The 14,056-nt window shown below is 34.6% G+C and overlaps 1 protein-coding gene across 2 annotated transcripts; it reads left to right on the plus strand.

Annotated features, from left to right (window-relative positions):
• The first annotated feature begins 7,033 nt into the window (after nt 1-7,033).
• On the plus strand, nt 7,034-11,421 carry LOC115975441. Of its 2 annotated transcripts, none has more exons than XM_031096218.1 (2): nt 7,034-7,302; nt 10,787-11,421. In XM_031096218.1, the coding sequence occupies exon 2, from the start codon at nt 10,828-10,830 to the stop codon at nt 11,131-11,133; it is 306 nt and encodes a 101-aa protein (XP_030952078.1). In that variant the 5' UTR covers nt 7,034-7,302; nt 10,787-10,827; the 3' UTR covers nt 11,134-11,421. The 2 variants fall into 2 exon arrangements, with proteins under 2 accessions (XP_030952078.1, XP_030952077.1); XM_031096217.1 differs by having other exon boundaries at nt 7,035-7,302; nt 10,790-11,421.
• The last annotated feature ends 2,635 nt before the right edge of the window (nt 11,422-14,056 follow it).

A 14,056-nucleotide genomic window follows, 5' to 3' on the forward strand; every position in this document is an offset into this window, starting at 1 on the left:
AATATTCCCAGCAGTATATATAATTAGTTACAATTATGAAATACTATAAGTATTTCCAAAAAATAGTTTTCCTAAGGCAATAAAGAACTACTCTATTATCTATAGTTAACAAGTCCATAACTTATAGAAAGGAAAGCCTACACAGATGCTAAGTTTTCCTTCCTCTAAGCAAGACAAGAGTTCATGTATAATTAGAAAAGCTACACATCTGTCCAAAAAAGCTTCAAAATATATCCAAAAAAACTACCTCCTATACAAAAGGCGACCTTCCATCCTCCTACAATACAAAGGGAAAAAATATTTATCAATAATATATAAAGACAAAGAACAAGAGCTACAGAATAACCAAAAGGGAAGTAACCAATATGAACAAAAATTATAAGGGCAGAAACATACCCAATCAGTGATCATTCATCAATAGTAACTGTGGTACGAGTACCACCTTTGTTTGAAAAGGAACTAGAACTTGCTGCTGTTGTTGCTTGATTTAAAACTAGAAAAGAAAAAATTGAGACAATAGATTAAATTTTGCTCAAGTATATGACACATTTAACAACACTTAGTAGACAAGAAGACTGGAAATTAAACATATTACCTAATTCATGAAATTCATCCTCCAAGGCCTCCATCTCGTCCTTTGACTTGCAAAAAGAAATTGGGACATGGGCTTGCAACAAGTTTTGAGCACAAACAAGATTTTGAACCATAAGAGGGGAGAGTGAACTTCGAAATGGATCAAGTATGCGCCCTCCGGTACTAAAAGCCGATTCAGAAGCAACCGTAGAAACAGGTACAGCCAGCACATCCTTAGCCATTTTGGACAGCACTTGGTACCTATCTGAATTGGCTTTCCACCACCCCAAAATCTCAAATTTCACATCCCTTCTACTCTCACAATTTTCAGCCAAATATTTTTCAATCTCATTGCTACACCCTATATTCTCAGCCTCTAAAAACCGCTCATATCGTGAATTAACCATTGCATATGGATCACTACAACCAATTGTATCACCTTCCATGTGTGTCCTCTCATTCTCATTTGGTAGTACCACATTTGGTGAATCAACCCTAGAGTAATCATCATACAACCTATCCATGAAATTCCTCACCAAATCAACCATCTCATCAGCCACTTCATCCCCATAAATTTCAGAAAAAGAAAACTTCAAAAACCTCATTTTCTTCCTTGGATCAAAGAACCACAGCCACATACAAAAGCTTATTAATTTTATCCCCCTTCCCCCAGTACTTTTCAAATTTAGCTTCCATTTTAGCTGCCATGTTTTTCAAGAGATGGTTTTGAGATTTAATTAAATGAGCAATATTCTCTTGAATCACAAACATCTCATCAAGGAAGGTATTTGAAGTCACATACAAAGAACCAGAGAACTTTTTTGTTGCATTATAAAAAAGTTTCAAGAAACCCACAAATGTCCTACAATTTTGAAAATCAACCCCACAAGGAGATCCCAAACCACCACTATTTTCCTTATTCAAAAAGTATGAAGAATAGCTATCATCCTCAAAGTCCATTCTTAGGAACACTTTCTCAAATTTTTCAGCAATATCTAACATGAGATAGGTAGAGTTCCACCTAGTAGGTACATCAAGACTTAGTAAACACTTGGATTCAATACCTAATCTCTCCATAATACTCCTAAAAGTTTGATTTCTATTTAGTGAGGACTTCACATACCTCACCGCTTCACGCACCCTAGCAATGGATGCATCAATTTCTTTCAAACCATCTCCCACAATCAGATTTAAGATATGACACCTCATGTGCAAGAACTCATGTTCTAAAACAGTCCCCTTCCAATCTTTAGTTACTGTTTGTAAAAATTTAATGTAGTACCATTAGAGGAAGCATTATCTACTGTCAAGGTGAATATGCCATCAACACCCCACTCACGCAAACACATCTCAATCTTTCTACCTATAGTCTCCCCCCTATGGTCTTTCACTTGACAAAAATTCAAAATTCTCTTATGCAAGTTCCAATCATCATCAATAAAATGACCTGTGAGGGACATATAATTCAAATTTTGAATACTAGTCCATGTGTCCGTAGTAAGGCACACCCTACAACCTTTCAAGGCTTCCCTTAGTTTTTCTCTCTCAACACCATAAATGCTAATCACATCCCTAGCCACAATTTGACAAGATGGGATATCCCTAATTTGCAACTTAGGTTGTAAGATTGTTGAATATCTTTGAAACTCATACCCTTCAACAAACCTAAAAGGCAACTCGTCTATTATAATCATTTCAGTGAGTGCCTTCCTAGAAGCCTTAACAGTAAAGGCTGTTGGTACAAGCTGAAACCCTTCCTCCCCATTCATTTTGGGTTCAAATGCTAAGGTTTGTTGCCCTTTAAGTGAAGCTCTATTAGGGTTCTTAACACAGTTTAGTGTATGATTCAATAAATTAGTAGTACCATGACCCTTACTATTAGCACGGTAAGTTTTTTGGCAATAATGGCAAACAGCCTTATATTGACCCTCACTAATTTTTATTTTTTTCAAAATGATCCCAAGCAGTAGACTTTTTCCTATTATTACCACAATCAACAACTATTTCACTCACCTTGGTTTTATCATTAGGTTTAGGTGGAAGTGCCTCAGCATTAGTTAGAGTGGCAACAGGTTCAGCTTGGGCAATGGGTGTTGTTTGGGAAGGGGGGGCATCACTAGAGGGTTCCATAACCTAAAGACATGAAATTTAAGCATTAGCAAACAACCATAAAAAAACTAATACTAAGAAAGATCATTGTAGTTGACCTCTTAAAGGGCAAAGTCACATACATTGGAGCTTTGTGGAATAAGAAATATCATTATGCATAAGAATTGACTTCACAAGTACTGATTTCATTTAACACTCAATGTTCTATATCAAGGTAAATTACGTGGCACTTCATGATTTCATTTAAATTACATGTATGTTTAAGAGTCAAGACAAAACTAAGAACTAATATAACTATAAGCATTTGAAAGAAATTGTCCTTGTTCAAAACATGGAGGCCCAAAACATTTTCCCAAACCTTTTTTTTTTTTATAAAACTAGATCATAGACACAACTTTAGTTGAAGTAATCTCTCATTGTCTTTAGTTTTTTTTTTTTTTTTTTTTTTTTTTTTTTTTTTTTTTTTTAAGATTGCTTAGTTACACATAGCCAATGGTTTTTGAACAAACTTCCACAACATCACAGTGTTCTTACATGGAAAGGAGGTACTTGAGCTCAAACTCACTACCTATTTGTTGTAATGTCTCACTTTTCACAAATGTTGATGCAGATGTACAATAAAAGTAACGGTGCACTAATCACAATTCGTCACCTCAAATATATTTTTACTGCAAAAAGTTATAAACTTTGTTTGGTGTCTGTATTATTCGTTAAATCCTCACCACTCTTTATACAATAAGGCAACCAAATAATCTTAAAAGCATCAAAAAACAATCAGAAGAATCTAAATAACTAATAAAAAAGTGAAAGAACAGATTTTTAAGGTTGTTTGTGCGACACGAACTAGTTGCCGAGGAAAGCGAAACCGCGGTCACCAAGCTTGAAGGCAAAGAGGTGGCGGACGGTGGCCTTGGTGCGACGGACTAGCGATAACACTCCGATCCTCTGCTCAGCAGGGATACATGTGAAGGTGAGAACCAGCAAGGTTTGGTGTTTGGTCCATTGGAGACTTGGGAGTCGTGGAGACCTAGAGAGTTGGAGTGAAGTCAAGTGTTTCAAAATATAAGAGAGATTTTGAATCAGCCCTTGAGACTAGAGAGCAGAGAAAATTAGAACAAAGAGAAGAATCAGATTGATTTAAAAGAGAAAGAGATGAGGGTTGAAGGCCTCTTGAGGCTGAGGGAGGGTAACCGGCCATGGCTTGGGGAAGTGGAAAATTGATTATGATTTGAGGGTTAGCTGTTCTGAACCTTTGAAGAGAGATTTTGTGTGATTTTCTTTTATGTGTAATTGTGTAGGAACAATTTTGTTGATCTTCGGAAGGATCAAGACTGTTAATCACGCCCAAATCGCACGACCATGGTTCATCCCACCAGTGTAAATGTGTAGATATAGTGTTTAGTCCAATCACTCTTAGGCTTTGCGTGTAAATGTCTTAGCAACATGCTGTTGATTTGAGACTTTTCGTGTAAAACTAAAAAAACTCAGTGCTTTAAGTCCAATCAGTCTTCTCTCTTCAGTCTTCACGGGTTCCTAAATCCTTGAATTACCTTTTTTTTTTTTTTTTTTTTTTAAATATCGGTCGGGTCGGGTAATACAGGTTTTTTTTTTCCTTAAACCGCTACCCGACCCGAATAACGGGTTTTGAAAGAAGCACACCTGAATCCGACTCACTATAGGTTTCGGGTCGACCCGTTCGAGTTCGAGTCGGTCAGACCCAGTCGGTTTGGACGGGTCAGAGAACCGCTGAACAGCCTTAGTGGAACCATTTGCTGTGCGAATATGAAGAGGGTGTGGTGTAGGTTTAAGTTCAGAAAATAAAGACGAGTGAGGTGTCGTGTGATTGCAACAAGCAGAATCCATAAGCCAAGAGGTAGGAGACATACCAGATAAAGTTGAGAGAGAAGAGGAATAAGATGCATTACCAACCATACGAATGACATTAGCGATGACGTTTATAAGGTCATCTTTGGAAATTGTGAAAATGGATCCAGAAGATTGAGACTGTGCAGAGACGGGAGCCATTGGTTGGACACTCTCAGTGTTAGCAACAGTAGCAATAGAAATTGAAATAGATGATTTGTTGCGATGATAGCAAGTCTCAATATTGTGGCCAAAACGTTTACAAAAATTGCAAAAACATTTGCTGGATTGTCGGCGATGGTTGTTGCAAAAGGAAGAAGACTTGTCCTTATTCTTCATTTAGAAGCAAAAAATGCAAAAAATGCAAAAAAAAAAAAAAAAAAGGACTGCAAAAAGTCAACCCTGGCAAAAAGTCAACGGTCAACCTTAGGAAAGTCAATGATCAAACTTGCTAAAGTCAACGGTCAAGCCCTCAGAAGTCAAATGATGACGTCAACGGCTGACGAAAGCAAGTGACGTCAGCTACGACGTAACTAGGGCTAACGTGGATGACGTTAGCAATGACGTCAGCGGGAGGTTGAGGCGCGTGAGGGGCGCGTGACCTAGAGATGCGGCGCGTGGGAGTGCGTCAGGAAAAACCCAGTTGTGCAATGGCGCGTGGAAGGTGCGTGGGGCGCGTGAGATGCGAAACAGAACCTTTGAGCGGCGCGTGCAATCTTCGATGGAGTCGAGGCTTCCACGAATATGTAGACCAGGGCAAGACAATCTCAATGGTACCTTAACAAACATAATCGGAGCAATATTTGCAGCAGTGATGTAAGGGGCAGTGGTCTATGCAGTGTGAAACTCTTTAACAACGGCGGCTGCAGGTCCGAAACCCAAGGACGACAGTTGGAAGACGTCGGAGGTTCAATGACAAGAGACTGCGACGACTGCTGTGATGGTGGAAGCGATGTTGAGAATGGAGTCACACTAATAAAGACAAGACTGCTAAAAAAAGGTCAGAACCTGGCTCTGATACCATGTTAGAAATACTGAATGATTGTATATTGTATTTCTCAAGCATGAAAGAATATACATGAGTGCCTCTATATAGGAGGCATATGAGTACAATACAAGTAAGAGTGTAGTACAAAAATGTGTGTTATACATGTAATCTAGTTGGGCCTAAAGCCCACAACACTATACATGTTAATATGAAAAAAGTAAAAGTATTTACTAATGAGATTTACTTGTATTTTTTAGAAGCATATGCTTTTTTTTTTTTTTTTTTTTTGAGAAACAAACACACACACGTACACACACAAAAGAGAGGGAAAGAGGTTCTAGCACAAAGGTACACCACAATTCCACTTAAAAGTCATGGTAACTTTTAAGGATGGGTAGGACAAGTTATACTATACACAATACACTCTCTTAAGCATATGCTATTAAATTTAATGAGTTTTATATAGCAAGAAAATTAAATAATACAAGAAAAAAAAATTAGACATTAGTATTTTTTAAAAGTGTTGGTACAATTTTTTTTTTTTTTTTTTTTAAAGAGAGGCAAATTAAGTAAAATCTATTTCCAATAAAAAAAAAAAAATTCTTCTTAAAATGAAGAGGAGAGGGCATATTTAGAAACCTTCCGCACATGTTGTTAATGTTAATTCTAGCTATGATTTTGACTTGAATTTGTTTTGCCAAATCTTAGGAATTTTGATAACAACAAAGAGGAAGCAACAATTAGGGACAAAGACCTTTTCAACGCTAATATAAAAAGTCTAAGATTAAGGGTGTGTTTAGGATTCGCTTATTTTGCTGAAAATGAAAACTTTTTGCTAAAAATACTAAACATAAAAGTAAAAGTTAGCTAAAATAATATAGTGGGACTTATGAATAGTACCAAAAAGTGCAATAGGGCCCATGAATAGTAGCAAAAATAAGCTGAATAATAAAATAAGTTAATTTTTTAAGCTGGAGCCAAACGCATACTAAGTGTGTGTTTGGGATGAACTGAATTTTTTAGCTTATTTTTGCTAATATTCATGGGTCTCATTGCACTTTTTGATACTATTCATGGGTCCAACTGTACTATTCAGCCTATTTTTTATTTTCAATTTCAACTAAATAAGCTGTTACAAACTGACACTAAAATGAAATTTTTTCGACAATTTTGAAATATAGGTAAAGATACCATTAATTCTTCTTTTTTTGAGTTTTTTTTTTTTTTTTAATTTTTGAAAAGATAGATTCTTGCTTTGAGTTTGTTTGGTGAAATTTCAGGAATTTTGATAGCAACAAAGGAGAAACAATAGTAAATAATAATATAAAAAATATTAGAGACTAAAATGAAATCTTTTCAACACTTTTAAATTATGGATAAAGGTTGAAAAGTGAGAACTAAATATAAAATTAAGCCAAAAATAAATAATAATAAGTTTAAAAAAAGACCTAAAATAGCACATATTTCCTTCATCTTTCAAACATGATTCTCCACACACACACTCACACAACAACAAAAGAACAAACAAACAAAAAAAACAACTCATCTTACATACATATATTCTAGTCGCCCTATGGTCTCTGCTCCTTTTCCATATCTAAGTATAAGATTGAAGTCTACTACTACTTTACTAGTACTTTTAGTTTTACTTAGATCCTTTGCACATCTCAGTACCAGGAATCAATTATCAAAATCCTCTATCATCACCTCAACATAGTACCACCTAAGATTGGAAAGTCAGACAGAGACAGACAGACAAACACTAACAGGTTTGTTTCTCAGATCTCAATCCCTCACCCAACTTATAACTTTCTTTATATTATCTGATCAAACCCTTTTGGAACTGATGCAAGTCTCTGGTTAGATCTTATTTAAGTATGTTTTGTTATGTATGCATGCTTTTGTTTCTTAATTTAATTTGGTTTTGTTGTTTTTATTTTGAAAAGTTAGTCTTTTTCATTCGATTGTTGTAGAAGAGTGCTTTTTTTTTTTTCCATATGGGTTTTCTTTGTTTTGATTGCAGAGTAATTGGGTACAAGATTTTTGTATGCTTTTGTTAGGACTTTATGATTTGGGTTAATGGGTCTCTACTCTTTACAAGATTGGCGTATTTGACAATAATTTTAGGAATTAATCTTCAGTTTCAGGGTGATTGCTAGTGACAAAAAGTTGTCTTATATTGGATCACTAAGTCTTGTTGGTTAACTTGGGAAGAGAAATACAGAGCTTCATTAGAAAGAGCCAGACTTTTACAGCGTGCTTCATTGGTATGAGCAGTTCATTATGTCAATTCGATCATGACCTAGTTTGTTCACTGCTGATATGGTAGTTAAATCATTTTTGGTTACATGCTTAGGTATGTATATAGCATTTCTAATTGTCAACATTTATGTGGGACTCAACAAATATGGTATTTGGAGATCAGATGGCATCTCTTCCTGCCATAAATAGATGATGCACTTGTGTGAATAATAAAACTGATGGGGAGACAGTTGAATTGTCATTGTTCCTCATTTTTCATCTTCCAAATCCAAGGTTACAATGATTTTGCATTGACAATCTAGCACTTTATCCCAAAAGTTTAAGCTATTAGGAAACAGTGAATTTAATCATTTAACCATTAATCTAACTCTCCCCCCTCATGTGTGACCAGACTCCACCCTTTGTAAGTGGGGTACTACAAGCAGGATTTTTAACTTTTTAAATAGGAGGTAGAGTGGTGATAGGGTTCAAACTCAAACCACCTATTCTAATATCATGATAAATTACCACATATCCCAAAAGCTTAAGCTAATAGGGAATAATGAATTTAGTCATTTAACCATTATTTTAACATTCTCATAATGTTTAATAATTTACAAAAAATTAAGAATCAACATAACAACTACTGATGTGAAGGACAAACTTAGCAAGCTTGTTATCAAAGTTTCCAAAACAACCCTTTTGCTGCTTTCTTTAGGACAAAACCTTTGGCAAAAAAGCTGTGCTCACTAACCGCTGTTGCGTCCATTCCCAACTCCCAAGTCTTAGGCATAGAAATTATGGTTATTATGTGTGATATGTTCAAGTAGGAATAAATGGTCTTAAGATTTTTTTTTTTTTTTTTTTGGGTTCAGTGACTTCAATTTTATTATGACTTCTGTGTTGCGAATCTTTTATACATATTTCAAATTAGGTTGGAATGGTTTGTTACTATTTGCTTGTGTTTTTACAATTTTAAAAACTGTTTTAAGAGAACAAAAGATAATAACACGCATGATATTTCCAATGATTTTATTTCTCCCCCTATCAAATAGAGAAAATGGTTTCAGAAAACATCAACCTCAAATTCCTCTGAAAACAGGTCATTTTCAAGAATAGTGCCAATGAGCTGTAGATCAAATAGTTCAAATTTCACTTTCTGCTCCCAAGATAATGTGGTGGAGGGTTAGGGTGAAGGTTATGAGTTCAAGATCCACAATATGATGTATAATTTAGGAATCCAAATACAAAAAGGGAAAAAAAGGCTGCTTTCAAGATTGGTTTTCTTAAAAAAAATTCTGAAAACATGTTTTGCAACACTTTTTGCATCTGTTCTATTTTGAAGGAAAAAAAAAAGTTTTTGAAAACATAAACCAAAGTACCAAACAGACACAACATCATTCTTGTACACTTTTGGGGTCTACATTTTTTTGCTACATAAAGGGGGGACTTTGCTCCCAGTTGGTTTTGAACCCAAGCTTACTAAAGGAGCCAGAGGTGCCAATCAACTGAGAGGTCACTGACACTTCTGGGGTCTACTTATGACACCCAAGTTATCAGACTGCAACTATGGAGTGATTTCTATTTGTACATGCATCATTCCCTCCCTGTCTATGTATCATTATTTATTCCTCTGCTATGAGTATCACATCAGCATGGTATTTTATATAAAGGTCATAGTTGTATTTAAAAGGTATTTGGTGCCTTTGGATATCTTAACTGAAACAAGTTAAGATATCCAAAGGTTGGAAGGTTGCTAGTGAAGAGTAAGGTTGGAGATTTTATGAGTCTAACAGTAGTTCTAGACAAAAAAGATTGGTTAACTGATTGAGCTTCCTTATTTGAAGTTGAATGCTTCGTTTCAGTCTGCATTGTTAGCAATAATTGCAACTTTCGTCAAAAAGACTAGAGCTAAACATGTATACTTTTTGCTTCAATTGTGAGCTGATCTTTTAAATCCTGAATAATAATGGTGCAAGAGATTAGGTATGAGAACTTTTTGCGCGGTTCATTTATATTCACTTCTGGACCTTGAATGAACCTATAGCACATAAAGTTAAATGCAAGGCAATTCGTCTGACTGATTGGTGGTGCTGTCTGATTTTAAATCCATGACACAGATTCTTTTTCTTAAATGGTGTATCACACATGGATAGATTGCAGTGTCTTCCATATTAATGACCTTATTAAACAGGTAATAGTAATTTGCAGTGTGCTTCAACATTGTTGTGAACAAGCTTTGGAGGGTGCAAAAACAGATTAGAAAATGAAAGGAGGAATTGAGTCTACCAGCAAGCAATCTTGTTGTCAATTTGATTGTTTTTTTTTTCCTTGGTTCATTAGTTGGTTTTGAACTCATGACCTCACCCTCCATCCATTATTATGGGAGGAGGAAGTACCAATTGACCATTTCTGGTGATGAGAGCATATGATATTTTGTGTGCTTGGTTCTGCAATTGTGTTTGAGAGAGAGAGAGAGAGAGAGAGATAGACAGGACTGCTTATTACTTTTTCTCCTAGCACTGTTTTCTTAAGGTATGCTGTTACTAAAGTTCAGATGTATATATATATATATGCAAATTTGTTTAGTGTTATGTCAGCCACATAAAGCAATACTCCTATTTACCAGCTATAGCTCAATTCTCACTTTCTCCTCCCATAATAATGGATGGAGGGTGAGGTTGTGAGTTCAAAACCCAATGAGCATGTGTGTAACTTGCCCTTAAAAAAAATTATAAAAAAACTCCTATTTGAACAACAAACGGAAGTCTGCAGTATTGAATTTCACAATTCACTTTGCTGGTCTGTCCCAAGTTCTTGGATGTTGGATTTTATCATCCTTGATGGCTGTTAGTGGTTAAAAATTGAAATATGCTCCATTCTTGATCCTTTTGGAGCACATTTGAGCCTCAAGTTATGACGCCTATATATTCTCCCTCTACAACATGTCAAATTTAAATTTTCACTCATTATAGAATTCTGACCGTTTCTTTGTTTTGTTTTGGCATACAGCAGACAACTTTAGCAGTAGAAGACTGTCCAAGAGTGGAAATATGAGTCTGGCATGTCTTGTGTGTCACAGCGTAGAAAGTCCATCACATTCTTTCAGGAGTTACTCCGTTTCAAGTTCTGACAATGATGGAAGATGTTCAGCTTTTGCCAACTGCTTAGCAAGGAAGTCATCCCTAATACCCTCGGCGGCGAACTCTTGTATCGCATCATCATCCAAAGTGAGTCCACAACCAACAATTCCAAGCAACAATGGCATGGTGGGTGCCCCACGTCTTGTCCGAAGCCGTGCTGTGAGAAGGGATCTTGTGAGAGACTGGAATTTTGATGAAGTTGTGATGGGGCGTTAGTTTTGTTAGTGTGGGCATAGGAAGAGTACAGGGCTCTTCTTGAGGGATAGGTTTAGAGCATGGTCTCGCTTTCTTTTCTAATGGGTGCAATTGAATCCACTCTCTGTGGTAGAAGAGTTGGGCATTTGTAACCATTTAAGAAAAACCTGGAATTTTTTTTCTTTTTGTGTTAACTTGTCCATATTTTTGTTCTCTATTGCTGATTGATATTGGCAAAGTTGTGCTTTCTTTCTGGTTATGTGTAGCTGGACTTTAGCCCCTTAATATAAGAACTTTTTTTTTTTTCTTTTTCTTTTTTGGCTAAAACCAAATTTCATTAGTAAGAGCAAGAAACAGCTGGAGGGAAGAGTTAGTACAACATAAAAGATCATTAGCATCAAAGGGACATTGGGCCATAGCAGGGACCACCATTTAGCTCTCTTTTAACCCAACTAAAAAAAATAAAAAGAGAACACATTCCTAAGTTTGAAAGCATTAAAAATTATGTTTGGATATAGACTAGAAGTTTTCTACTATTTAGAGCATCAATGCATATCCTTGAGTCCCTTTCCACTATGATCCTTGGGAAATTCTCTGAAATAGCTAACTGCATGGCCTAGAAGATAGCAGCAAAAGATCCTTGGCCAGGGCTTAATTTAAGAACTTGATAATATATTTTTACATATTTTAAAATTTTTGTAAAGACAAATCTAGGAATTTGTGAAGTTCATGAGAAGTCGTAAAGAAAATTGGGTTTAACTTCTTAAAGAAATAAATAGTAGGTTTTAAGTTCTACAAAGACTTTATAAACCCATTCTTAAATTAAAGTATAGATTTTCTTTTACGAAATAGTCTTTCTAATCTTTTTTTTTTTTTTTAATAATAATCTTTCTAGTTTCCACACTCCATTTTAACCTTATTTTGAATATATCTATTTTGCTATTTTCTTCTTTATCATGTATTTTATCATTGTTTATGCTTCCATATTACTTTTGTGCTCTCTCCTGGGTAGTCAATGGTATCAAAGCCATGGATGATAGATGTATGAGTTTTATTTCTTTGCAATTAAGAAGTTACTAGGAATTTTATAACTTCATAGCCACTACTTGCTCGTTGTTAGCGTTGGTCAGCCTAAAGACTCGTTGGCAAACCATAGTTTCGCGTTGGTCAGCCCCTTTGTTGTTAGTTGACGGACAGGCGTGTGTTTGGGTGGTCCCGTAATGGAGTTTCTTGAGGAGGTGGTCCCGATAACAAGGAAACCAGTGGTTAGTAATAGTTCCGTCGGTAATTACTAATTGCTTGGAAATAGAATAAATACATTTATCATTTCATCATTTGTTTGCTTGTTCACACTTAGGCTAAGCACACACTAATTTGAAACATGGACTATGATGATATAGATTATGATGAAGGTTATAGCATGAGTGATATAGACAATAATTGGTTAAATGATAATATGTATTATGAAACTGATTCTGACTCTGACAGTGATATGGATAATTATAACTATAATAATACAAATAATTGGAGTACTTTCACAGGTGATAAAATCAACAGACAGACTGATGGACACAATAATAGTTTGTTAGATAAGATTAATAAAAAATTGGAATCTTTAGAAGCCATTGAAAGAACCACCACCGTAGAAAGAAAAAATAATAGAGATAATAGAATAGACAGTTTTTTGAAACTTTATGAAAAAATTAAATCTTTAAATTCAGAACAAGAAAGAAACTATGAACCCCATCAAAGATCATCTTTAGTGACAGATAATTGGCATGATAGAAAAAATAGTAGCTTAGTTAGCACCGACAAATTCATAAATAGTAATAGAAAAGACTATAGCCAAGAAATGCAAAAGATGATAGACGTAATAAAAGTAAGAAATTCAATAGAAAGCCAAGAAAATAATGACGGGAAAGATGACATAATAGATACAATACAAAAAATGAAGCTAGAAGGAGACAAAGAAAAATGAATAATAAGGAAAGGTATAGTAAAAGAGATGTTAGAAAGAATAGACAGACAACAAGGCAATAGTACTCTAACCAATTTAAAAGATGGAACTCTACGTAAAGAGTTAGATATAGGAAAAGACATAGTAAAACAAAGAAACATGACAAAGAAAGAGAAAAAAGATGATAGTCTAGAAAAGATAAATAATAGTCCTAGAAATAATGATGATAGTTCAAAAGAATTATATGAAAGACAAAATAATGAAATAATACGTAGGAAGTTAGATACAAAAGAGATAGAAAGAGATAGTGTAGTAAAAGTAGTCAACAAAGAAAGAAAAGATAGTTCCAAAAAGAGTAATAGTTTTAAAGAAGAAATTGATGAGAGACTTAAATCAATTGATAGAACTGAAAACAACAGTTTAATAGAATTGGATAAAAAGATAGAAATTTTAAATTTACCAATAGAAACGAAAGAAATAAGAAAAAACATAACAATTTTAGAGATTACTGAGTTATCAGAAAATGAGAAAACTGACAGACATGTTAGAAATATTATTTGTCATAAATGTAAAGAATGTGGGCATACTAAAAAACAATGTGACGGACATAATAAAATTGTTAAACAAATAAGTAAATTAGATTTTGAGAAAGATATAATATATGAATTAATGGAAATATTTAATGTTAAGCAAAAAGAGATAGATCAAGTAATGAAAAAGGAAGAAATAAAATCAACCAACCCACTTAAAATTAATAAAAGAAAAAGAAAACAAAAAGACATAATAATGAAACTGATAGAAAATCTACAGAATCACCATAAAGACAAGAAAGAATATTTATTAAAATCGAAAGATTCTATAGAAATACCTATTGCTTGTATTAGGTGTAGGAAATATGGACACCATGTTATGGATTGTAGAAAGGAAGAAAAAGCCAAGAAAGAAAAAGACAAGAAAGAAAAGACAAAAATGAAAATAGAACAAGAT

The sequence above is a fragment of the Quercus lobata genome, chromosome 2 (genome assembly GCF_001633185.2).
Source record: "Quercus lobata isolate SW786 chromosome 2, ValleyOak3.0 Primary Assembly, whole genome shotgun sequence".
Taxonomy (NCBI): domain Eukaryota; kingdom Viridiplantae; phylum Streptophyta; class Magnoliopsida; order Fagales; family Fagaceae; genus Quercus; species Quercus lobata.